A 27472-nucleotide genomic window follows, 5' to 3' on the forward strand; every position below is an offset into this window, starting at 1 on the left:
TGCTCAAATGTTACTCTCAGAGGGGAGTAACATTACTGATGTTCCCATCAACAATAGTGCCTATAGACCATCAAGAGTCTCTACTATTTCATGATCTCATTTTACATTATTCAGAGGATTTATTATTATGTGAAAAAAAATATTTATGTTCTTACTGGTTTATCATCTGTCATTCCTGCATATTTTCTTAAAGACAGGAATCTTGCCTGTATTTGTTACTAATTTATCACCCACAGTTATTGTGGATGGAAAATACCAGTGTCTAAATAAAGCATATTGCAGCCATCAAGTTATCAGTCACTGCAGCCACCCCAGCTGTGCACCCTCATGGGATTCCTGACAGAGAAAGGAGGATACTGGCCCTAGATAGTTAAAGTGCATATCAGAGGAATGATTTCAGTTAGCGCAGACTCTTGCATCTTCCCATACATAGAAAAGTGCTAAATTCATTAATCCAAACTTCTTTTTAAAACTGAATCTCAGTTTTTTAAATTTTTCTTTAATTAATAGTAATTTTTTTATGTTCTTTTATCTGATTTTTGTTGCAAAACTCCTATGTATCCTGACTCCTCCTTTCTCTTTTCAGAGCAGTCCCACAGAGTCACCTCAGAGACTATCTTCTGGGCTTAGGTCCTTAATTTTATCCACCAAATAAAACAATTTTCAACTTCTGCATTGTGCAGTTTTTTTCAATCAACATTATAGTAGTGTTGGGCACACAATAAGTTCTCTTTAAATATTTGTTAAATTTTTAAATGAATAAGTGAAACTACACTTTGCTAAGAAGCTGAGACTGCCCAGTCCACTAGATAAATGTCAAAATGATGAAATATATGATAGAGGATAATTGAGATCTAATTCAGGAAGAAGACTGAATGAAAGAAGCAAATCCATGGAGCCAGAATGGGTCAGTTAAACCAATCGATTCAGAATTGGAGAGAATCAGGATAAGAGGGACAGCAGGTGAACCAGGCATGGGGAGGGTGAAAAAGGAGAGATCCCTGGACACACTAAAGAAGCAAGCCTGCCATGGAACCCTGAGGAATTAAATGTAGAAGAGACAGCTAGTCCAGGCAGACAGAAAAGTTTACTGTAACGCACATGCTCTCTCCATTACCTTCCTCCATAAATAAATAATATTAAATAATGAGATAAAGAGATCAGACAAGCCTGGTGTTGAATCCTGACTTGTTTTTTATTGTAAACAAATTGAGAGACCTTAAAAACAAGTTATTTCACTGCTTTTTATTTTATTTTATTTTTTTAAGGAAAAATGGGGGACAGTAACACCTGTGTGACAGGGACATGGGAAGATTAGTGTAAGTGCCATAAACAAGCCATGCGTTTATGTAATTGCTGTTGTTATTACAGCACTGTAGATGGCAAAACAATGACAAAAAATATCCCCATAATCGTGAAAACTGATTCTTTGAAAGTTATGTCTCTTTGGCTTTGTAATGACAATGGTTATTAATACAATAAAATCTGAAGTGAAAGTCAAAATTAAATTATTTCTATCACACCTCCTTTTAAAAAGTTCAGTGTTCTTGCAACACATACATACTAGGTTTCATTACATCAACAATACAGAGTTTCCAGAAGAATTTCAAAACATAAAATATATTCTTCAAATAAGAAAGGAAGGAAGTGAAACCAAAGAGATCAAAAGTAGAGATAATTCTCAGGGATATTTTTGTTCCTTAGCAACAAAACTATGGTGACTTTTTGATATATTTCATTGCTTTGGCCTTATGGGTGTCACATTGATACCTCAAGATAGTTTTTGTTTATAGGTTTTTGGCTTATTTTTATAAACATGGTTGATGAAAACCTTTGTGATAAATTACTTTTTAAGGTTGATTATTTGATAATGACAATCTACTTTCTCAAAATTGATTTACTTCAGTTATTTAAAAGTTTTATTCAAGCATTGTCTTCCATGGTGGGTTGGGGGAAAGAATGGAATCATCACCCTCATTTGCCTTCTAATCTCTGACTATCCTTTGGATTTAGTATTCCTGGTATTTTCTGTTGAAATTATTTCTTTCATCTTTAAGTGTTACTTATATTTTCCTTCAGAAATCTCTCTGTTGGGTGATGTTAATAATTTAGCTAAAATGCATGAAATTAGTTTAGTAGCTTAAGGATATAAACTATTAGCAATTAAAATGTATACTAGGTTGATTTCAACCATTTTTAAAATTATTGCTATTGTAATGACACTCTTTTTTGTTGCTATAAGTGTATTTTAACTTCATATGTTTTACCTGACTGAACATGAAATTGTATTACTCCATTTCTTAAAAATGAGACTGGTGGTGTTTAACTTGAGTAAATTTTCTTTCTCTCTCATTAAATGACCAAGACTGAAGAACAACTCTAATATTAACACTGAGGATATCAGGTATACAAGCAAGATATTTTAAATAAAAAGCCAGGTTTTAAAATTTTATTTTTATGGTTTAATTGAAATATAGTTGATTTGCAATGTTGTGTTAATTTCTTCTTTACAGTAAAATGATTCAGTTATACATATATATATATATACACATTCATTTTATGTTGGTTTTCATTATGGTTTATCACAGAATATTAAATACCATCCTCTGTGCTAGACAGTAGGACCTTGTTGTTTATCCAGTCTATATATACTACTTTGCATCAGAAAACTCATTACTTTATAAATAGATGCTTTCTAAGTAACTAGATCTTCAACTAAATTTAAACATTTTTCAAAACAAGTTGAGTGTAAAATACTCTCTACCAGCATTAAAGTGATGAAAAGGAGATAAATGAAAAATGTCTTTTTTTCCCAAGAGTTATTTAGTACATCATATTATTGACTTAGACATAAAACTTGGGATAGGATATTCGAAGCCTTTAATGGGATATTTTATGATAGAGAAGTCAGTGATTAAATTGTCTTCCTATAGGGGAAAATAAATTATAAAAAGCCTTCTTCAATATATATCATTTTCTACGTTTGTTTCATCTTATAGCTTCCAAACTATTTTTCAATATAGCTATTTAGCTTGCTTCTATTTGGGATAATGATATCTAAACTCCATCACAGTTTAAAAATCTAAAATAAGCTACTAAATTTAAAGAATCAATCTTGGAAAAGATTGCACTCCTGGGATATATTGATTTCTAGCTATGGAATATATTTCTGGACTGTTTTTATAAAATATTTCATTATAATATAATCTATGACAAACACTGAAATAAAGTGCATCTGTGTACTGAATACAGAAATACCGAAAAAGGAAAAAAAAATGAGTGAATGGAAACAAAAAGACCTTAACATTGTTGAGCTTACTGAGCAGACAGAGGGTGTTCACTAATAACAGGTCAGGATTCTCTATCAATAGAAAAGGACAAAGGATTAAGGGAGATGAAAATCAAAAATTAATTAAAAATTGATAAAAAAATGTTATAGCAAAATGTTTATAGTAGTTTTAAATATGACCTGGGCCTCACCTCCACAATTGCAAAGACTTGTCCAAGCAGTCATATGTAAAGCTCTGAGCCATCCACAGTCACTGGAGAATGTGAACACCTCCTGGTGAAATGGCTCTTTAAAGTCTAAGGAGGTGAGAAGCCAACCACAGCAGGTGCTCTGTGTTCCCTAAAGCACATCCTAAAGAGGAAGAAGAGGAAGGGGTGGGGTTACTGACTCGCAGGTCCCTTCCCAACACCCACCAGTCCGTCAGCTCACACCTCTGCGGGCAGGGTCTGGAATGTGGACTCAGTGAGGAGAGTTTAGGCAAAATAACTTCCCTCCAAAGTACTCTTTTTCTCAGAGATGTTTTTCTTATTGGACCAAAATTCATTTTACAAGCAAATGGATTATATATTGAGATTTGTTCATTTACAACTTTAAAGGTTTTTTTTTTTTTATTCTCAGCAACATAAAAACAGTTCTATTAAAAGCCATCATTAATTTTATAGCAGAAAGAGTTACATTTTTTTTTTCTTGCAAGTTTGCTTTGAAATTTTTTTTCTGAAAGTGCTTCTTATGAGAATGTATCAGGGACTACCATATGGCTCAATTTAAAGCATTTTGTCAGATATTTAACTTTACTAGCTATAGAAAATATTTTCTTCATTGTTGGAGTGAAAAAATGCATGATTGAAATGCAGACTAATATTAACTTACTAAGGTAATTATGTAAAATAAATACTGTCTCAGTGACTATATAGTATATAATTAGCTATATCTGCAAGGTAGTTTATTTAGCTCAAAAATTTCTTGATATATATTTTATGTGTATGTATATTTGTCAAAGAAAAAAACAGAGGTCAGTAAGCTGGGGTATGATAGAATATTAGTTTAATTTTTTTTTCTTGCATTTCTATAAGTATGGAAATCCAAATATCCTCATTTAATTTCAGAAATGCTCAATTCTCATTTTTCTTTATGCAAATTATATTTTGTAGAAAATAGTTAAAGATAGTTTGTAATTCTATATCATGCACCATCTTCTTTCAAAATAGATTGATAGCTGTCTTTCTCATTTCACTGTCTCTTCTCAGGAGGCATAAATTCCTTTTATTTTAGTTTATCTATGATATAATTTAAAGAAGTTAATCTGCCAAGGTATGTATTAGTACATATAATTTATCATTTAACCAAATAGAAATAATTACTTGAAAATACATGGAACTATTTCTATGTATTTTCAATTAATTAGAAATGCATAGTCAGTTGCATTTCTAATTAGAATGCATATTCTCTTCAAGAAAAAGTATTGAAAGAAAGAAAAGAACAATTTTCTGAAGCTTTATACTCCAAGGAATTATTAAAATAATTACACTTCCATATTTGTATTTAAGACTGAATACTACTTAAGATTAGTTATATCAGTTCATCTCTCTGTCATCGCTCTGTGTCTGTCTCTCTTTTATTCTTTCATTTCTATCTCTGTCGCTCACATTTCTCTGGTGAAAAGAATGAAAACTTTGAAATTAAAGTAATATTGTTAATTCACGTGTAATGATTATAAGGCAGTTACCTACTAAAAATGACTTGAGCCCATTTATAAAAATCATAATAAAGATAACAAAGAAGAAAATGAAATTAAATTTGCTATGTCAGTTGATCTTAATAATGGCATTCCTGGCAACTAAATCAAAAGATAAATGCTGAGTTTTAGAATTTCATAAATACAATTATATTTATTCTTGTTTTTCTGTATAGCACTTTAATAGGACAGATAAATCACTTGTCCATTTATTTGACAAATATGTACTGAGTTACCTATAAAAGCACAAAGATTCAGGACCTTTCTTAAAGGAACACACAGGTCACTGATAAAGACAGACATTTAAATTGGTAATAAATTTTGCTGTGGTTGAGAGCCTCATTACTTGAGGCTGGTCCATGATCCAAGAGCATCAGCATCACCTTGGAACCTGTTAGAAATGCAGAATCTCAGATTCCATCCCAGATTAATGAATCAGAATCTACATGTTAACAAGATCTCCAGGTGATTTATATGCACATTAAGTCTGAACAGCACTATTTAGAGTATCTGTATAAATTTCAACTGCACTTAACTGCTCCAGAAATCTCACTTCTGAGAATCAATCTTACCAAAATAATAGCAAGAGTCTGCAACTATACATAACAAAAATGTTCATTATAGCATTGTTTGTAAACTTCTCCATGAAACATTTATTTCACTCAGGGTGTATTCTGTTCCATCTCTACTTGGAACTATATGTTTCCAGTTACTTTTTTATTCATGTCGTTATTCAATAGGGACTATTGTTTCTGGGCAATTTTGTTTAGAAATTTTTCTGACAACTTGCGGGGATAACTGTTAATAAGCATAAGGTCAGTTGCTTTCTTTTAGAGTGTGTTGTAAAATATATTATGTTTTTTGTCAAAGCTGTATAAGTCTAGCTATTTTCTTTGCAAAATATCTTGCAGATGCCAACTGGTATTAAGCCAACATGTCTATTTTTTACTGTCTTTATATATTTGAATTTGCTGCTTATCAGAAGCCTGTTTTTTCTAGATTTTCCCCTTCTATTTGTATCTAAAACCCTGTCTTTTTTCTACAACACTATGTTAGTGGAAAGATACATGTCTTCAGGGGATATACCTTTTAACACAAAAAGCTAGGAAACAATGATCATTAGCAGTGAAAGTAAACACTGAAAAGTGAAGTAAAATTTAAAAAGACAGAGATACTTAAAATATAGTAAAACTTGGAGAATTTTTTAAGGAATGAAAAATACAAGGAATAATATGACCTGTTATTACCAAAAATAGGATAACAATTTTGAACTAAAACAATACATCAAAAGTAAAACCTACAATTATATTTAAACTGTATTTGCACTGGTTGTTCCTGTTATTCTACGCTTATAGCAGTTTTTGATACATGAAACTCACACAAAAGCCAAATAGACATTCACAGTAAGATTTTCAAGGATAAGAAAGCTGAATGACTGGGAAGATATTTGCCATAAATGCACTTTTTTTTTTCACCTGGGTGGAATGATATATATTGGAGTCAGTATACTAGTCCATGGGTAGTAGTAATGTTAAAATAAAATACAGCCGACATCCAAGAGTTACCGTCATTTCAGTTAAAAAAGAAATAACCTCAAAACTCAGTGCACTGCAACTACACAACACAATACTGGCTGTGTCTCCCCAGTATTATGTCTCGTCAGTATATATGGATCCCGTGCTCTGAGTGTCTGCTCATTCTGGGAATCAAGTTGAAAAAGGCTCTCATTGGAACATGCCATCTTACTGGCAGATGGCAAAGGCATAAAAAGAAAAAATGAGCATAATAATTTCTGATGTGTTTCAAAACTTGTACTGAATCATGGAACATCTGGCTCTTATGAAGTCTGCTGACCTCATCATTTTCTATTTTCGATATCAAGTTAAAGGGCAGCACTCACTTTTCTTTACAATGGACCGTTAATTCATGCATGGGCTTCCCTAGAGGCTTGGTGGTGAAGAATACCCTTGCTAATGCAGTAGAGGCAGGTTCGATTCCTAGGTCAGGAAGATCCCCTGGAGACGGAAATGGCAACCCACTCCAGTATTCTTGCTTGGAGAATCCCGTGGACAGAGGAACCTGATGGGCTACAGTCCATGAGGTCACAAAGAGTCAGACATAACTTAGTGACTGAACCACAGCAATACATGTGTGCATGTTTGCATCCATGACACAGTTAAAATTGCAAATAATAAACTACTGCATTTTATTGATTTATCTGTAGATTCTGTTACTCATTCTCTTTTCCATTGCTTCTGGTTGTGAAATTTTGAAAAAGCTAAAAGCTTTTATGTAAGCTAAAAGCTATATATGTAAGAATGCAAGTTGAGAAGATCCAAGTGAAAAGGTAATAGAATGAAAGTTCTTTCATTTCTGTTTCTCCTGGACACAAAATCAACTCTTGAAAACCAGGCCAGAAAAATACATAATTGTGAGGTCCACAATATAGGGAATATACCTAATCTTACCCTATGAACTAACCCTAGGATAACATTAAAGCCATGATTTTTTTTGCGGTTTTACAGTCCTCTGTTTTGTATTCTATATGAAAGCAATCTTCAGTATGTGCTTTTAAAGTCCATAAACCTCCACAGCATTTTAGTTGTAAAAGGCACAGCTGCATGATTTCTATGTGAAATAATCACATCTTTTTATATCTACAGTCATTAATCCTTTTCACTTTCTAATGGACTCAGAATGTTGAATCACTTGGAAATCACATTTAGTTTTTACAAAACGGGTGGATGTCCTTTGGCACTCATGTCATGCTTATGAGCTACAGCTGGCTTTAAAAATGTGAATGAAAATTACTTTTGAACACACAATTTTGGTTGATTGAATAATATATCACTTTTCAAATCTGAATATTTTTACATAGAATTGTGATGTACTTATGTATCAGTTCTTTCAGTTTAATCACTCAGTCGAGTCTGACTCTTTGCGACCCCATGGACTGCAGCACACCAGGCCTCCCTGTCCACCAACTCCCAGAGTTTACTCAAACTTATGTCCATTGAATTGGTGGTGCCATCCAACCATCTCATCTGTCGTCCCTTTCTCCTCCCACCTTCAATCTTTCCCAGCATCAGGGTCTTTTCAAATGACTCAGTTCTTTGCATCAGGTGGCCAAAGTATTGGAGTTTCAGCTTCAGTATCAATTGAACATTCAATTGATATCTAATGAACATTCAGGACTTATTTCCTTTAGGATGGACTGATTGGATCTCCTTGCAGTCCAAGGGAATCTCAAGAGTCTTCTCCAACACCACAGTTCAAAAGCATCAATTCTTCGGCGCTCAGCTTTCTTTATAATCCAACTCTCATATCCACACATGACTACTGGAAAATCCATAGCCTTAACTAGATGGATCTTTGTTGGCAAAATAATGCCTCTTCTTTTTAATATGCTGTCTACCTTGGTCATAACTTTTATTCCAATGAGTAAGCATCTTTTAATTTCATGGCTGCAGTCACTATCTGCAGTGATTTTTGAGTCCCCCCAAATAGTCTTTCACTGTTTCCATTGTTTCCCCATCTATTTGCCATGAAGTGATGGGACTGGATGTCATGATCTTAGTTTTCTGAATGATGAGCTTTAAGCCTACTTTTTCACTCTCCTCTTTCACTTTCATCAAGAGGATCTTTAGTTCTGCTTCACTTTCTGCCATAAGGGTGGTGTCATCTGCATATCTGAGGTTATTGATATTTCTCCCAGCAGTCTTGATTCCAGCTTGTGCTTCCTCAAGCCCAGCATTTCTCATGATGTACTCTGCCTATAAGTTAAATAAGCAGGGTGACAATATTCAGCCTTGATGTACTCATTTTCCTATTTGGGAACCAGTCTGTTCCGTGTCCAGTTCTAACTGTTGCTTCCTGACCTACACACAGATTTTTCAAGTGGCAGGTCAGGTGGTCTGGTATTCCCATCTCTTGAAGAATTTCCCACAGTTTATTGTGGTCCACACAGTCAAACGCTTTGGTGTAGTCAGTAAGGCAGACATCGATGTTTTTTGTAACTGTCTTACTTTTGGAATGATCCAGCAGATGTTGGCAATTTGATCTCTGGTTCCTCTGCTTTTGCTAAAAGCAGCTTGAACAGCTGGAAGTTCACAGTTCTCATATTGCTGAAGCCTGACTTGGAGAATTTTGAGCATCCCTTTGCTAGCATGTGAGATGCGTGCAATTGTGCGGTAGTTTAACATTCTTTTGCATTGCCTTTCTTAGGGACTGGAATAAAAACTGACCTTTTCCAGTCTTGTGGCCACTGCTGAGTTTTCCAAATTTGCTGACATACTGAGTGCAGCCCTTTCACAGCATCATATTTTAGGATTTGAAATAGCTCAACTGGAATTCCATCATGTCCACTAGCTTTGTTTATAATGATGATTCCTAAGGCCCACTTGACTTCACATTCCAGGATGTCTGGCTCTAGGTGAGTGATCACACCATCGTGATTATCTAGATTGTGAAGATCTTTTTTGTACAGTTCTTCTGTGTATTCTTGCCACCTCTTCTTAATATCTTCTCCTTCTGTTAGGTCCATAACCATTTCTGTCCTTTATAAAGCCTATCTTTGCTTGATTGTATTATATTATATTTTCCTCAGTTTTTCTTAGAATATTTGTTATTTTTCTTTCATTTATCCTAATACACAATAATTATATAATAGAATATCTATGCATAGGAAATTCAAAAAAATGTTTATCAATTTTTAATTTTAGTGTATTGTAATCAGTAAGAGTACATCATAAGAAACACTGGGCTGGATGAAGCACAAGCTGGAATCAAGATTTCCAGGAGAAATATCAATAATCTCAGATATGTAGATGGCAGAAAGTGAAGAAGAACTAAAGAGCCTCTTGATGAAAGTGAAAGAGGAGAGTGAAAAAGTTGGCTTAAAGCTCAACATTCAGAAAATTAAGATCATGGCATCCAGTCCCATCACTTCATGGGAAATATATGGGGAAACAGTGGAAACAATGGCTGACTTTATTTTTCTGGGCTCCAAAATCACTGCAGATGGTGACTGCAGCCATGAAATTAAAAGATGCTTACTCCTTGGAAGGAAAGTTATGACCAACCTAGACATTAAAAAGCAGAGACATTACTTTGCCAACAAAGGTCCGTCTAGTCAAGGCTATGGTTTTTCCAATGGTCATGTATGGATGTGAGAGTTGGACTATAAAGAAAGCTGAGCGCCAAAGAATTGATGCTTTTGAACTGTGGTGTTGGAGAAGACTCTTGAGAGTCCCTTGGACTGCAAGGAGATCCAACCAGTCCATCCTAAAGGAGATCAGCCCTGGGTGTTCATTGGAAGGACTGATGTTGAAGCTAAAGCTCCAATACTTTGGCCACCTGATGCAAAGAGCTGACTCATTTGAAAAAACTCTGATGGGAAAGATTGAGGGCAGGAGGAGAAGGGGTGATAGAGGATGAGATGGTTGGATGGCATCACCGACTCAATGGACATGGGTTTGTGTAGACTCCGGGAGTTGGTGATGGACAGGGAGGCCTGGTGTCCTGCGGTTCATGGGGTCACAATGAGTCAGACACGACTGAGCGACTGAACTGAAGTGAACTGACCTGAATCAGTAAGTGTGTTAAAGAAAGTTATCTGGACATTTGATAAAGAACAGTAAGACAGATTTTATGCATGGGGCCTCTGGCAATTGAGTTGTATAGCAGGGGAGATTGTGCTTAATTATGAGCAGAGCCAGGAAAATGGTGCATTTGGTCTATGAGCAGAGTAGAAGGGTTGGTAGATAGAATATTACAGAGAAGGCAGAGTAATTCTTTTTAAAGACACCTAACAGGAATCTTTGGAGAAGGCAATGGCACCCCACTCCAGTACTCTTGCCTGGAAAATTCCATGGACGGAGGAGCCTGGTAGGCTCCAGTCTATGGGGTCGCTAAGAGTTGGGCACGACTGAGCGACTTCACTTTCACTTTTCACTTTCATACATTGGAGAAGGAAATGGCAACCCACTCCGGTGCTCTTGCCTGGAGAATCCCAGGGACAGGGGAGTCTAGTGAGCTACTGTCTATGGGCCGCACATAGTCGGACACGACTGAAGCGACTTAGCAGAAGCAGCAGCAGCAGCGGCAACAGGAATCTTGCTGAAGGCAGACCAGGGTTACCAAATGTCACCAGGGAGATGGTGATGGATGCGGAATTTGGTCAGCTATTAAAGATGATCAGATGTTCAGGCTAGGGGATTCTTGCTAAAGTGACTTGACAGAATTCTTCCTAAAGTTGGACTCGCACATGCCTATAGAAAGAGTCTAGTCAAAACAAGCTCATATGAGTTTGTCTTGAGTCATCAAGGAGAAAAACTTTCTCAACTGATTTATTTTTTCAAACTTTTGAAATTTGCTAAGGATTTTTTAATGGAATATATGGCCAATATGTTCTATGTACTGTTGAGAAGAAATTTTCATTTCCTCTTTATTATTATAAGGTTTCATATTTCACTAGATGATCTATCTTATTAAGTAGGTTTTGTAGATCTCTATTGTTACATTTTTACCCCACGAATGTATCTAGGTCTAGGAAACATGTTCTGGAGTCTCGTAACATTGTCAGCGTATGGATATTTTAACCTGTATCTTCTGTGTTCTACTTTATGAAAAGTGTTTCAGTTAAAGCAGATTTGCAAGTTTTAGTCTTTAGCACTATTCAGTCTATTTCGTTTTCTGATGTAATAATTTTGACCTGAAGAGATGATTAATTTTTCTTTCGTTTTTATTTACTTTTATCAAGATATCTTTTTCATTTGGTTTTTAACTGTTGTTTTTTGTTTGTTTGTTTTTTTCTGTTTTTTTCTGTTTTTAAGAAGAGACACTGTTTGCTGTCTTAGTCTGTTCAGGCTGCTATAGCAAAATACCAAAGACTGGGTAACTTGTAAACAGCAGAAACACCTTGCTCAAAGTTCTGGAAGCTAGAAGTCAGAGATCAGAGTGCCAAGATGGTTGAGTGAGGGCTGTCTTCCACTAACAGATTTTTCCTTGTATATTCTCATTGCAGGAGGGACAAAGAATCTCTTGGTAGACTCATTTACAAAGCATGACTTCCATTCCTGAGGGCTCTGCTCTCATAAGCCAGGCATGTCCCACAGACCCCACCTCCTAATACCATGATCTTAGAAGGACAGAATTTCAGCATATGAATTTTGTGAGACACAAACATTCAGATCATAACACTTACATGTGTCATGGAGCTGCCTTATGACTTCTTAGATCATAAGAAGATAATGGCACTGATCTTTCTGTCTCCATGTGCAAGATGTTTGCTTAGGTACATGTGTGAGTTGGTCTCAGATTCAGTGAAACAAAATTTCCAAACCAGTTCATCCTTCCCTTCGAGGGTAAATGGTTGCTGCTTTTTTTTTTTTTTTTTTCCCTTATAGTATTTGACATAAATATTTCTTTTTGCTTTCAGATGTTCCCATCTGAAGTCTGGTTACCGTGCAAATGACTTAATGCTGTTGATAATTTGATCCACTCGTTTATATATTTGAAGGTCTTTTTTTTTTCCTTCCGTAATTCCAATCTGCTTGATTTCCAGGATATGTGTGTGTGTGTTTGTGAGCGCGTGCACACACACGCACATGCACACACTCAGTTGTGTTTCACACTTTGTGACCCTCCGGAATGTAGCCCACCAGGCTCCTCTGTCCATGGAATTTTCCAGGCAAGGATATAGGAGTGAGTTGTCATTTCCTTCTCCAGGGGGTCTTCCAGACCCAGGGATCAACCCACGTCTCTTGCATCTCCTGCTTTGGCATATGCTGAGTTCCAAATACAAACTGAGAATGCTACTTTCTGAAATAACATTGTTGACACATTATTTCTGATAGCAACTCACCTTATCTCTTGCAGAGAAGTAGAAACTGTCACTTAGAATTAGATGGTCACTAGACTGTGTCATTTTAAAACTGGCATTATTTTTAATTTTGAGAAGACAAACTCTTCTTCTGCTAGAAATCTTATTTGGTGTTTTAGGAAATTGGCTTGCCAATTTGTCAATGGGCATAATGCCACCTGAACAGATGGGTTTCTGAAAGAATGAGAACAAGCTTCAAGTCTGACAATTATATGCTAGATGATCCAAGAATCTGGAAGTCTGAGAATGGCAAGTTCTTAATGTTAGTCTTAAATGGCATTGATACTTTTTTATCAACATTCAAATGTTGATGCAGCTTAACTGTAATTCGCTTAACTTCAAATTTCACCTTAGAGGGTCCATTATCAAGAACCTAAAGCTCCCATGGATGTTAGTGATTTCTACAAAGCTACCAACACACAATAATATAATATTTAATGTCATGTATTTGTTGTTGTTTAGTCGCTCAGTTGTGTCCGATTTTTTGTGACCCCATGGATTGCAGCACACGAGAAACCTCTGAGCTTCAGTTCAGTTCAGTCATCTCCGACTCACTGTGACCCCATGAACTGCAGCACTCCAGGCCTCCCTGTCCATCACCAACTCCCACAATTTACTCAAACTCATGTCCTTGAAGTCCATGATGCCATCCAACCATCTCATCCCCTTCTCCTCTGCCTTCAATCTTTCCCAGCATCAGGGTCTTTTCAAATGTGTCAGTTCTTCACATCAGGTGGCCAAGGTATTGGAATTTCACCTTCAGCATCAGTCAGTCCAATGAATATTCAGGATCAGTTTCCTTTAGGATGGACTGGTTGGATCTCCTTGCAGTCCAAGGGACTCTCAAGAGTCTTCTCCAACACCACAGTTAAAAAGCATTAATTCTTCGGTGCTCAGCTTTCTTTATAGTCCAACTCTCACATCCACACATGACTACTGGAAAAAATACAGCTTTGACTAGACGGACCTTTGTTGGCAAAGTAATGTCTCTGCTTTTTAATGTCTAGGTTTGTCATAACTTTTCTTCTAAGAAGCAGATGTTTTTTAATTTCATGGCTGCAGTCAACATCTGCAGTGATTTTGGAGCCCAAAACAATTCAGTCTCTCACTGTTGCCATTGTTTCCTCATTTATTTGCCATGAAGTGATGGGACTGGTTGCCATGATCTTAGTTTTCTGAATGTTGAGCTTTAAGCCAACTTTTTCACTCTCTTGCACTTTCATCAAGAGGCTCTTTAGTTCTTCGCTTTCTGCCATAAGGGTGGTTTCATCTGCATACCTGAGGTTATTTATATTTCTCCCAGCAATCTTGATTCCAGCTTGTGCTTCAACCAGCCCAGCATTTCTCATGATAACCTCTGAGCTTAATACACATATTTATGTAATTGTATAGTCATATATATGTTTTCTCTGCATTTTAAAGATACAATTGAAAGCAGGTAATGTTTTGAAGTGGTCTTCCAGGGTGGCTCAGTGGTAAGGAATCTGCTTGCCAATCAGGAAATGTGGGTTTGATCCTTGGGTCTGAAAGATCCCCTGGGGAAGGAAATGGCCACCTTTCCAGGATTCTTGCCTGAGAAATCAAGAGTTGGACATTACTTAGCAGCTAAACAACAATATTTTGTAATATACTTGATCAAGTTTCCATTTGCCATAACGATCTATAGTAACTATTGTTTATTTTACATATTTTCTTATCTTAATTTGCTTAATTTTGGGGCTACATTAGTGTTAGATAAGCTAAACCATACGAAAAAGTCAATAAAATCTAGAGAAAAAATTCTCCAAAAGCTTGCTATTCAGTGCTTACTAAATATGTATTCACAACCATGATCATCCCGGGTACTTTAATAGGTATGTGTGAAATATTTGTGAACAAAAATATAAATAAAACTCCCTGCCCATTTGTTATCTGTCACTCTTTTGTTTCATAATGGTTATAATCTAGGCTTCCTCAGTTGCAGGTAATTTAAACACTGATTTTAAGTGGAAAATGGAATAATGTCAAATATTATTCATGCAGGAGAGGAGTCACTCACAATTTTTGTGGACAAGCGGAAGCTGAGCAAACGATCTGAAGGAAGTGACCCCAGCGCCAATAGCTCCTTGGTTACTCTGGAGACTCTACACCAACTGGCTGCTTCCTATTTCATTGACAGGGACAGCACCCTTCGGAGACTTCACCACATTCAAATCGCATCCACTGCTATAAAGGTATGAATATGTTTATCTTACGATTATATCATACCATGAGGCTTCCCTGGTGGTTTAGTGGTAAAGTATCTGCCTGCAGTGCTGGAGACTGGGTTTCAATCCCTGGGTCGGGAATATCCTCTGGAGAAGGGAATGGCAGCCAGCTCCAGTATTCTTGCCTTGAGAATTCCATGGACAGGGGAGCCTGGCATTCTACAGACCATGGGGTTGCAAAAATTGGATATGACTTAGAGACTAAACCATCATATCATACCACTGTGTTTTCCGTCTCTAAGATCCGTTTCTATGTATGTTCATGGCTCACTGATTTAAACCATGGTGTCTTGAAGAATAATGTATTATTTCCTTTTGTTTTGAGTTTTGCAATACATTTAAGGTGAAATTATATATATATATATATATATATTTTCATGTAATTTTGTTAACTGGATAATTGGATTAAGGTTTTTCAAGTCAGAGCATTAATTGAAATGCACATGAATTGAGTTATCCTTGGCTACTTAGACTCACACACAAAGCATACATGGATGAAACCTTGTTTTAATAATACTGATTTCTTTTGTAAAACTTCATAATTTGATTTGTGTGCATTTAAAAACATTATCCTGAGTAGTGGATGATTGGGCTCAAAATGAGTCAGTGGCACAAAAATCATTAAGAAGTCTGATTCGAGGAGTATTTCCCCCTTTGTTTTTTAAGACACAGTTAAGGAGTACAAGTAGTTGTTTTTAAGTCTCTAGAAGTCAATATACACCATAATCTGGAACTAGTGGACAAATCCATGTGTTTGCTAAAATCTTTAGCCTTTGACTCAACTAAAGTTGACTTTATGAGTGCTGAGAGAATGGGAAAACAGGATACCTTTAATTTTCAGAAGAAAGAGAAAGAGAAAGACAGAGAGAGAGAGAAGCAGTAGTTTCCAGAACAATAGATGTTTTGACATATTTCTCTGGAAGTTTGGATAAGCATGTTGTTGTGTTTGGGTTTGGCCAGGGGCCATTGTAAAATTAACAGACCATAGAGTTGGCACAATATCATGGGGTGATTCTGGACAAAGTAGTAAGAACAAAATAAAACATAAAGAGCATTTCTTAGTGTTTTAAATGTAACATGCCATAATTAATGTAAAAACCAGTCATTAAATATATCATTGTATTGCTTTGTGAGATTAAAATTAGTATTTATATTTTTTCAGTTACTTGAAAAATTAGTACATTGATATGTTGAGAATGCTAGACAAATTAGCCTAAGGTACATCTTTTGTCTAAGATTCTCCTAGAGAGAATAAAAGGTTACATGAAAATATCTTTAGCTTAAGAGTTGCACAAATAATAACTGCCGATTTCCAATACTGTTTGTAAATGAGGTTAAGAAAAAGACTTCTGTAGAGATAAATTGTACAATGATAGTCTACCTCTGACCATAGAATTTAGGTTATATTGAGTAATCAAGTATATAAATAATATTTATGCCATATAGATACCAATGTGGCCAGCATGAATGCAGATGTTGATTAATTTTAAAATATTGTAAGGTAGAGTAGTGTTGTAGGTATTTAGCTTAAGGTTACTGAGAGGAAATAGGCTTTTTCAGAAATCAATTTCAGTGATATAAACAGTGACTTAAAGTATATTTTCTAATAGAAGACATCATTGTTGTAAGTGTGTTTATTATATGGCTATTGATTTTTCACTCAGCACACCAAGTAGAATTATACAATAGAGTTTTTGTATCCATAGTAAGTATTCATTCACAGTTCATATCAAAACTTAATGGATATTTGTACATACTCTTTTGTCCCAGAATAGAAATCTGTATCATAAAAGGCACATGTTTTAATGGCTAGGCTATTGTATGCAGGCAGTGTTCTTAGACACTGATGCTACAGCTGATGTTGATAAGGCTTCATGGATGGTAGAAATGAGCCAGCCTCAAAGTAGAAGTGACTTTTATCAATGAGTAAGCTCACAGGAGCTCTAGGGAACACAGAGGAGTAGCCTGGAGTGTGGGAGAGTGAACAGTTTTGCCTTGAAAGGACTCCAGAAAATACTCTTTATCCAGTAGTCTTGGAAGGGAGTTCTAATGCACACAATGGAAATAGTTTCTAGAGTAATTATATTTATTTATTTTTGGCTGTTCTGCGTCTTGGTTGCCGTCTGGACTTTTTTCTAGTTGCATTGAGCAGGGGCTACTCCCTAGTTGTGGTTTGAGGGCTTCTGACTGTGGCTTCTCATTGCAGACCATGGGCTCTAGGGAACGAGTGCAGGCTTCGGTGGCTTCAGCTCCCAGGCTTTAGAGCACAGGCTTAGTAGTTGTGGTGCCTGGGCTTAGTTGCTCTGTAGTGTGTGGTATCTCACAGACCAGGGATCAAACCCATGTCTCCTGCACTGGCAGGCAGATTCTGTATCACAGTAACTAAGGAAGTCTCCATAATGGAAATATTTTAAAGTGTGTGTAGCAGGGCTGGAAACAGGAAAAAAAAGTGGAACTTTAGATCAGGGAGAGGAAACAGAGAACAATATAGGAATGATATAGAGATGGATGGATTGTAAAGAAAAGTTCACATATCTTATCTGTAACTAAGAAAAAAAGGGAATGAGGTATGTGTACTGGGAGCAACAAGGTTCAGAAAATAATCTGAAAGTACCCAAGGCCTGCAAGGGTGAGGTAGTAGGAGCTGGGAAAGAGGGGAGGGCCATCAGACTTTTCAGGATTAAATTCAAACATGGATGGAGTTCCCACCTGAGGCAGTAAAGTAGCTAGTGATTATCTGACCCATGGTCAGCTGCAGTCTGGGCTACTGTGAAAGCTCTGGGAAAGATTCTTGAGCAGCTCTACAGGGTCCTTGAATTTCATGCACACTTTTATTATGCTGTGTAATTTTCTGGAGAGAGTATCTTTTATTTTTCCTTAGTTATCAAATGTATAGATAAAAGATAAAAGATGTCCCTCCTCAAGTATAAGATTATAATTGCTTAGATGTAATTGGACAGGGTGAAAGGGACTGAATGGCTACGGTAGTGGGTGTGTTAGCAAAATCCAAGGGTATTCAACTTCTGAAATCCTTTTACCTGAATAAACAACTGACTGCAAAGTGCTTTTGCAGTATATTTAAAATCAAAAGCTGAAAAATTCTACCAACTCTCTAAAGGTTCAATGTGTTGCTTTTATATTTTAAAGATTCACACTAGGGATACCAAGATCTACAATTTCTTTGATTAGATAAAAAACCTTGGATTTTAAGTGTCATGTAATTGGCATGTAATTTCTTGAACAAATGTTGTATGAAGATGTGTCATGATTCATAGAATCTAGGAGACAGAGTATTGTTAAAAAATAAAGTCAAATAAGTTCATCATCAGATAACAGCAAAAATATTGTTAAATCTGCATTATCGTGCCTGCTTTTATCATGCTAAATCTTTAAAAAACACAGGAGTTGAATGAATAGCATTGACTATGAACCAGTTTCTAGAAAAGGAAATTGAACAAATGGTTGCTTTTATCTCTTATAATCATGAATGTAAATGTAGACTGAAGTTCATTAACACATCTATAAACAAAAAAGGAATGGCTCAAATGCCTATATAGCTTAATTAACTGCTATATTATTCCAATAATGGCATTTATGTCAAATATTATTTCTCAATATAATTATTAGTGCAAAAAATATCAAGTATAATGTCTAGGATTCTCCATTATTTTCAGAATATTCAATTAAATTGACTCAAGTTACCTAAAAAAATCACACTAACATATTCTTTAGGTTTATTTTGAAATAGTTGAATGAACTTTAATATGATTGTCAAAGATGAGAAAAATAAAAATATATATATTGTGGGAAATTTAATCAATTGCCTGATATGCTATATACATTTTCCAAAATTTCCTTTATACTGTTTTAAATTAAAATTTTGAATCTGTTAAAACTCTAAAAGTTATCATTATTTTTCTAAAAGAAAAGATACAATGATTACAATACAATACAAAAAGATACAATACAATAATATATTCCTAGCATTTTCCTAACATAGAAAATTTACTGGAAATATATTTAAAATTATGGTGTTTAGAATTTTTTTGAACAAATTTAGTGAAAGGCACAAACAATATGATAAAATCAACTTACAGGTCAATATTCCAGCTAAAAAATCCATCTTCAAATGATGTTTTGGTGCTGCATAGTTTACTAAGGGTGGTCAAGGTGATACTGAGAAGAAGTTCCATGACTTTAGAGCTTCATTTATATTTCTGAAATTATAAAGATACATTATTATAAACTTCAAGAACTATTCATAAAGTTAGGATATATATTAGAACATTAGAATATACAATGGAGCAAAGACATTCTCTTTGACAAGTGGTAATGGCCTTAGAAAGCATCACTACAAACAAAGCTAGTGGAGGTGATGGAATTCCAGTTGAGCTATTCCAAATCCTGAAAGATGATGCCGTGAAAGTGCTGCACTCAATATGCCAGCAAATTTGGAAAACTCAGCAGTGGCCACAGGACTGGAAAAGGTCAGTTTTCATTCCAATCCCAAAGAAAGGCAATGCCAAAGAATGCTCAAACTACCGCACAATTGCACTCATCTCACATGCTAGTGAAGTAATGCTCAAAATTCTCCAAGCCAGGCTTCAGCAATATGTGACCCGTGAACTTCCTGATGTTCAAGCTGGTTTTAGAAAAGGCAGAGGGACCAGAGATCAAATTGCCAACATCCGCTGGATCATCGAAAAAGCAAGAGAGTTCCAGAAAAGCATCTATTTCAGCTTTATTGACTATGCCAAAGCCTTTGACTGTGTGGATCACAATAAACTGTGGAAAATTCTGAAAGAGATGGGAATACCAGACCACCTGATCTGCCTCTTGAGAAATTTGTATGCAGATCAGGAAGCAACAGTTAGAACTGGACATGAAACAACAGACTGGTTCCAAATAGGAAAAGGAGTTCATCAAGGCTGTATATTGTCACCCTGTTTATTTAACTTATATGCAGAGTACATCATGAGAAACACTGGGCTGGAAGGAACACAAGCTGGAATCAAGATTGCCGGGAGAAATATCAATTACTTCAGATATGCAGATGACACCACCCTTATGGAAGAAAGTGAAGAGGCACTAAAAAGCCTCTTGATGAAAGTGAAAGAGGAGAGTGAAAAAGTTGGCTTTAAAGCTCAACATTCAGAAAACGAAGATCATGGCATCCGGTGCCATCACTTCATGGGAAATAGATGGGGAAACAGTGGAAACAGTGTCAGACTTTATTTTTCTGGGCTCCAAAATCACTACAGATGGTGACTGCAGCCATGAAATTAAAAGACGCTTACTCCTTGGAAGGAAAGTTATGACCAACCTAGAGAGCATATTCAAAAGCAGAGACATTACTTTGCCAACAAAGGTCCGTCTAGTCAAGGCTATGGTTTTTCCTGTGGTCATGTATGGATGTGAGAATTGGACTGTGAAGAAGGCTGAGCGCCGAAGAATTGATGCTTTTGAACTGTGGTGTTGGAGAAGACTCTTGAGAGTCCCTTGGACTGCAAGGAGATCCAACCAGTCCATTCTGAAGGAGATCAGCCCTTGGATTTCTTGGGAAGGAATGATGCTAATGCTGAAACTCCAGTACTTCGGCCACCTCATGGGAAGAGTTGACTCATTGGAAAAGACTCTGATGCTGGAAGGGATTGGGGGCAGGAGGAGAAGGGGACGACAGAGGATGAGATGTCTGGATGGCATTACTGACTCGACGGATGTGAGTCTGAGTGAACTCCAGGAGTTGGTGATGGACAGGGAGGCCTGGTGTGCTGTGATTCATGGGGTCGCAAAGAGTCGGACACGACTGAGCGACTGATCTTATCTGATCTGATCTCATGGGAAAGTTGGACCACAACACATGTATCAGTAAACTAAAGTAAACTCTGGGAGTTGGTGATGGACAGGGAGGCCTGGCGTGCTGCAGTCCGTGGGGTTGAAAAGAGTTGAACATGACTGAGCAACTGAACTGAACTGACTAAAATAAACTCAAAATGGCTTAAAGACTTAAATATAAGACAGGACATCATAAAACTCCTGGAAGAGAACATAGGCAACACATTCTCTGACATAAATCATATCAGTGTTTTCTTATCATATCATAAATCATATCAATGCCTTTCTCCTAAGGCAATAGGAAAAAAACAACAACAGCAACAAAAATTGGACCTAATCAATTTCATAAGCTTTTATACAGCAAAGAAAACCATAAACAAAAGGAAAATACAACCAATGCACTGGAGAAAATATCTGCAAATTATGTGGCCGGTGAGGGCTTAATTTCCAAAATACCCAAGCAGGTCATACAACTCAACAATGCAAAACAACCCAATCAAAATACGGGCAGCAGACCTAAACAGACTTATTTTCTCCAAAGAAGACATATAGATGATCAACAAGCATGTAATAAGATACTCAGCATTGCTAATTATCAAGAAATGTAAATAAAACCTACTATGAATATTACCTCACCTGAATCAGAATGGCCATCACCAAATAGTAAAGGCTGGAGTTCAGTTCAGTCACTCAGTCGTGCCCGACTCTGTGATTCCACTATAAGTGTTCTTTATAATTCAGATGCTAATCATGCTAAGTTGTCGTTCGTTGTTCAGTTGCTCAGTCATGTCCAGCTCTTCGCAACCCCGTGGACTGCAGCATGTGAGGCTTCACTGTCCATCATCAGCTCCCAAAGCTTGCTTAAGCTCATGTCCATCGAGTTGGTGATGCCATCCAACCATCTCATCCTCTGTCGTCCCCTTCTCCTGCCTTCAATCTTTCCCAGCATCAGGGTCTTTTCTATTAGGCCAGCTCTTTCTATCAGGTAGCCAAAGTATTGGACTTTCAGCTTCAGTATCAGTCCTTCCAATGAATATTCATGGTTATCTCCTTTAAGATTGACTGGTTGAATCTCCTTGCAGTCCAAGGGACTCTCAAGAGTCTTCTCCAACACCACAGTTCAAAAGCATCAGTTCTTTGGTGCTCAGCCCTCTTTATTGTCCAACTCTCACATCCATACATGACCACAGGAAAAACCATACCTTTGACTAGATGAACCTTCGTCAGCAAAGTAATGTCTCCTCTTTTTAATATGCTGTCTAGGTTGGAGAGGGTGTGGAGAAAAGGGAACCCTCTTACAATGTTAGTAAAAATATAAATTGGTATCACCCCTATGGTAACAATATAGAAGTTCCTTGAAATGCTAAAAATTGAGTTACCATATGATCCAGCAATCCTATTTCTGGGCATATATCTGGAGAAACTCTAATTTGAAAAGATACAAGTTCCCCAATAGTTCAGTTCAGGCTATTTACAATAGCCAAGACATATTCAGTTCAGCTAAGTTCAGTCACTCAGTCCTGTCCCACTCTTTGTGACCCCACGGACTACAGCATGCCAGGCTTCCCTGTCCTTCACTGTCTCCCGGAGTTTGCTCAAAAACTCAGATCCATTGAATTGGTGATGCCATCCAACCATCTCATCCTCTGCCATCCCCTTATCCTCCTGCCTTCAATTTTTCCCAGCATCAGGGTCTTTCCTAAGGAGTTAGTTCTTCACATCAGGTGGCCAAAGTATTGGAGCTTCAGCTTTAGCATCAGTCCTTCAAATGAGTATTCAGGGTTAATTTCTTTTAGAATTGACTGGTTTGATCTCCTTGCTATCCACGGGACTCTCAAGAGTCTTCTACAGCACCACAGTTCAAAGGCATCAATTCTTTGGGACTCAGCCTTTTTCATTGTCCAGGTTTCACATCCATACTTGACTACTGGAAAAACCATAGCTTTGACTATATGGACCTTTGTTGGCAAAGTCATGTCTTTGCATTGTAATATGCTATCTAGATTGACCATAGCTTTCTTCCAAGGAGCAAGCGTCTTTTGGTTTCATGGCTGCAGTCACCATCTGCAGTAATTTTGGAGTCCAGGAAAATAAAGTCTCTCACTGTTTCCACTGTTTCCCCATCTATTTGCCATGAAGTTATGGGACTGGATGCTGTGATCTTAGTTTTTTGAATGTTGAATTTTAAGCCAACTTTTTAACTCTCCTTTTTCACTTTCATCAAGAGGCTCTTTAGTTCCTCTTCATACTCCTATGTTGTACTGTTGTGCTGTGATTAAATTCTTGGAATCAAAAATTTCCATAATAATAAAGAATCATATTTTTTCATATTCACAATTTTCATATGCTTGATAACAACTTTGTAATTTGCATTATGGATATTTATTTCCCCTGTGCCATGTCTTCATGGCTTTTGATAAATAATTTTTGGAGGGCAAAAGCAGAAACTATTTTTACTTGTTTTTGTCTATAATCAAAATAATGTCTTATATATGTTTTGTTGTTCAGTTGCTAAGTCATGTCCAACTCTTTGTGACTCCATGGACTGTAGCACACCACACTTCCCAATCCTTCACTATCTCCTGCAGATTGCTTAATCTCTTTTTCATTGAGTTGATAATGCTGTCTGTCTCAACTTCTGCCACCCCCTTCTCCTTTTGCCTTCAATCTTTTTCAGCATTGGGGTCTTTTTCAATGAGTCAGCTCTTTGCATCAGGTGGCCAAAGCATTGAAGCTTCGGATTCAGCATCAGTCCTCCTTATAAATAGTGGCATGTTGTCTGACTCTTTGTGACCCCATTGACTGCAGAACGCCAGGCCACCTTGTCCTTTACAGACACCCGTATCCTGGAGTTCACCCAAGTTCATGTCCATTGAATTGGTGATGCTATCTAACAATCTCATCCTCTGCCACCCTCTTCTCCATTTGCCTTCAATCCTTCCCAGCATTAGAGTCTTTTCCAGTGGGTTGTCTGTTTGCATATTGGAGCTTCAGTTTCAGCATCAGTCCTTCCAATGAGTATTCAGGATTGATTTGCATTTGGTCCTATCATAGCAAATAGATGGGGAAACAGTGGAAACAGTGAGAAACTTTATTTTCTTGGGCTCCAAAAACACTGTGGATGGTGACTGCAGCCATGAAATTAAAAGACATTTACTCGTTAGAAGAAAAGCTATGACAAACCTAGACAGAGTATTAAAAAGCAGAGACATTACTTTGCCTACAAAGGTCCATATAGTCAAAGCTATGGTTTTTCCAGTAGTCAAGTATGGATGTGAAACCTGGACAGATAAAAAGGCTGAGTCCCCAAAAATTGATGCTTTTGAACTGTGGTGCTGTAGAAGACTCTTGAGAGTATCCTTGGGCAGCAAGGAGATCACACCATTCAATCCTAAAAGAAATTAACCCTGAATATTCATTGAAGGACTGATGCTAAAGTTGAAGCTCCAATACTTTGGCCACCTGATGTGAGGAACTAACTCCTTAGAAAAGACCCTGATGTTGGGAAAGATTGAAGGCAAGAGAAGACGGGGATGATAGAAAATGGGATGGTTGGATTGCATCACCAAATCAGTGGACATGGGTTTGAGCAAACTCTGGCAGATAGTGAAGGACAGGGAAGCCTGGTATGCTGCAGTCCATGAGGTCGCAAGAGTTGGACACGACTGAGTGACTGAACAACTCACATCTGTACATGACTACTAGAAAGACTGTAGCTTTGACGATAAGGACTTTTGTTAGCAAAGTTATGTCTTTCCTTTTTAATATGCTATCTAGGTTTGTCTGGGCTTCCCTGATAGCTCAGCTGGTAAAGAATCCTCCTGCAATGCAAGAGACCTCGGTTCCATTCCTGGATTGGGAAAATCCCCTGGAGGAGGGCATGGCAACCCACTGCAGTATTCTTGCCTGGAGAATCCCCATGGACAGAGGAGCCTGGTGGGCTACAGTCCATGGGGTCACAAAGAGTTGGACACAACTGAGCAACAAAGCACAGCACAGCACAGCACAGCACTAGGTTTGTCATAACCTTCCTTCTAAAAAGCAAGAATCTTCTACTTTCACGGCTGCAGTCATCATGCATAGTGATTTTGTGTTCCCATAAGCCAGAGGGAAATGCTAATAATTCATGGAGTACTGCATGAAATGCTTAGAAATGCCATGCCTCACTGGTGGGGCATACCAAAGGGTACTGCTGCTGCTGCTAAGTTGCTTCAGTCATGTCTGACTCTGTGTGACCCCGTAGATGGCAGCCCACAAGGCTCCCCCATACCTGGGATTCTCCAGGCAAGAACAATGAAGTGGGTCGCCATTTCCTTCTCCAACGCATAAAAGTGAAAAGGGAAAATGAAGTCGCTCAGTCGTGTCTGACTCTTCGTGACCCCATGGACTGCAGCCTACCAGGCTCCTCCGTCCATGAGATTTTCCAGGCAAGAGTACTGGAGTGGGGTGCCATTGCCTTCTCCAGGGTATCTTCTTGACCCAGAGATCAAACCTGGGTCTTCCATACTATAGCCAAATGCTTTACCATCTGAGCCACCAGGAAAGAAACAAGTCATAGGTCCTATCTAAATTTAGTGGAAGAGGATTACAGAAGATTGTGCATACCATAAGGAAAGGGTTAGGAGTGGACATTAGAATCTATTGCTACAGACTAAATGAAAAATATTTGAAGGGTTAATGACCAATTTCCAAATTAATTGGGATATTTAAAACCCACAGATCCTAGCAACTCAAAAGATGCCAAACATAAGAAAGATCAAGAAAATTGCACCTAGCTAGGCATTTCATTTGGGCTCCAAAATCACTGTAGGTGGTGACTGCAGCTGTGAAACTAAAAGATGCTTACTCCTTGGAAGGAAAGTTGTGACCAACCTAGACAGCATATTAAAAAGCAGAGACCTAACTCTGCCAACAAAGGTCCATCTAGTCAATACTTCACTTCCTTCAGTCTATTTGGAGGCATTATACTCCTGGAAGAAATAAAATACATCTACTTTCAAGGCTGGAAAAAAAAAAAAAAGGCTACAGTTTTGCCAGTAGTCATGTATGGATGTGTGAGTTGGACTATAAAGAAAGCTGAGCACTGAAGAATTGATGCTTTTAAACTGTGGTGTTGGAGAAGACTCTTGAGAGTCCCTTGGACTTCAAGAAGATCCAACCAGTCCATCCTAAAAGAGATCAGTCCTGAGTGTTCATTAGAAGGACTGATGTTGAAGCTGAAATTCCAATACTTTGGCCACCTGATGTGAAGAGCTGACCCATTTGAAAAGATCCTGACACTGGGAAAGATTGAAGGCAGGAGGATAGGTGGATGACAGAGGATGAGATGGTTGGATGGCATCATCAACTCAGTGGACATGAGTTTGGATAAACACTGGGAGTTGGTGGTGATGGACAGGGAGGCCTGGCGTGCTGCGGTCCATGGGGTTGCAAAAAGTCGAACACAACTGAGCGACTGAACGGAACTGAACTGAGGCATTTCATAATCAGCTTCCCTGGTGGCTCAGATGGTAAGGAATCTGCCTGCAATGCGGGAGACCTGAGTTTGATCCCTGGCTTGGGAAGATCCCCTGGAGAAAGGAACGCTACCCATTCTAGTATTCTGGCCTGGATAATTCCATGGACAGAAGAGCCTGACAGGCTGCAGTTCATGAGGTCACAAAGAGTTGGACATAACTGAGTGACTTTGATGAAGGTGAAAGTGGAGAGTGAAAAAGTTGGCTTTAAAGCTCAACATTCAGAAAATGAAGATCATGGCATCCGGTCCCATTACTTCATGGGAAATAGATGGGGAAACAGTGGAAACAGTGTCAGACTTTATTTTTCTGGGCTCCAAAATCACTACAGATGGTGACTGCAGCCATGAAATTAAAAGATGCTTACTCCTTGGAAGGAAAGTTATGACCAACCTAGAGAGCATATTCAAAAGCAGAGACATTACTTTGCCAACAAAGGTTCGTCTAGTCAAGGCTATGGTTTTTCCTGTGTTCATGTATGGATGTGAGAGTTGGACTGTGAAGAAGGCTGAGCGCCGAAGAATTGATGCTTTTGAACTGTGGTGTTGGAGAAGACTCTTGAGAGTCCCTTGGACTGCAAGGAGATCCAACCAGTCCATTCTGAAGGAGATCAGCCCTGGAATTTCTTGGGAAGGAATGATGCTAAAGCTTAAACTCCAGTACTTTGGCCACCTCATGTGAAGAGTTGACTCATTGGAAAAGACTGATACTGGGAGGGATTGGGGGCAGGAGGAGAAGGGGACGACAGAGGATGAGATGGCTGGATGGCATCACTGACTCAATGGACATGAGTCTGAGTGAACTCCGGGAGTTGGTGATGGACAGGGAGGCCTGGCGTGTTGCGATTCACGAGGTCGCAAAGAGTCGGACACGACTGAGTGACTGATCTGATCTGATCTGATCTGAGTGAATTTCACTTTCACTTTTCATTTCATAATCAAATCGCTCAAATTTGTGACCCCATGGACT

At 37.7% G+C, this 27472-nt stretch overlaps 1 protein-coding gene across 3 annotated transcripts in view; it reads left to right on the forward strand.

Moving 5' to 3' along the window:
• The window catches only part of BRINP3 (BMP/retinoic acid inducible neural specific 3), a 484417-nt gene that overhangs the window by 245212 nt on the left and 211733 nt on the right, over positions 1-27472 (forward strand). For all 3 annotated transcript variants that reach the window (XM_070767931.1, XM_070767930.1, XM_070767929.1), the window contains exon 4: positions 14929-15119. In XM_070767931.1, the coding sequence (XP_070624032.1) occupies positions 14929-15119 (191 nt within the window). The remainder of the gene's footprint in view (positions 1-14928; positions 15120-27472) is intronic.

This window comes from Bos indicus, chromosome 16 (genome assembly GCF_029378745.1).
Source record: "Bos indicus isolate NIAB-ARS_2022 breed Sahiwal x Tharparkar chromosome 16, NIAB-ARS_B.indTharparkar_mat_pri_1.0, whole genome shotgun sequence".
NCBI lineage: Eukaryota > Metazoa > Chordata > Mammalia > Artiodactyla > Bovidae > Bos > Bos indicus.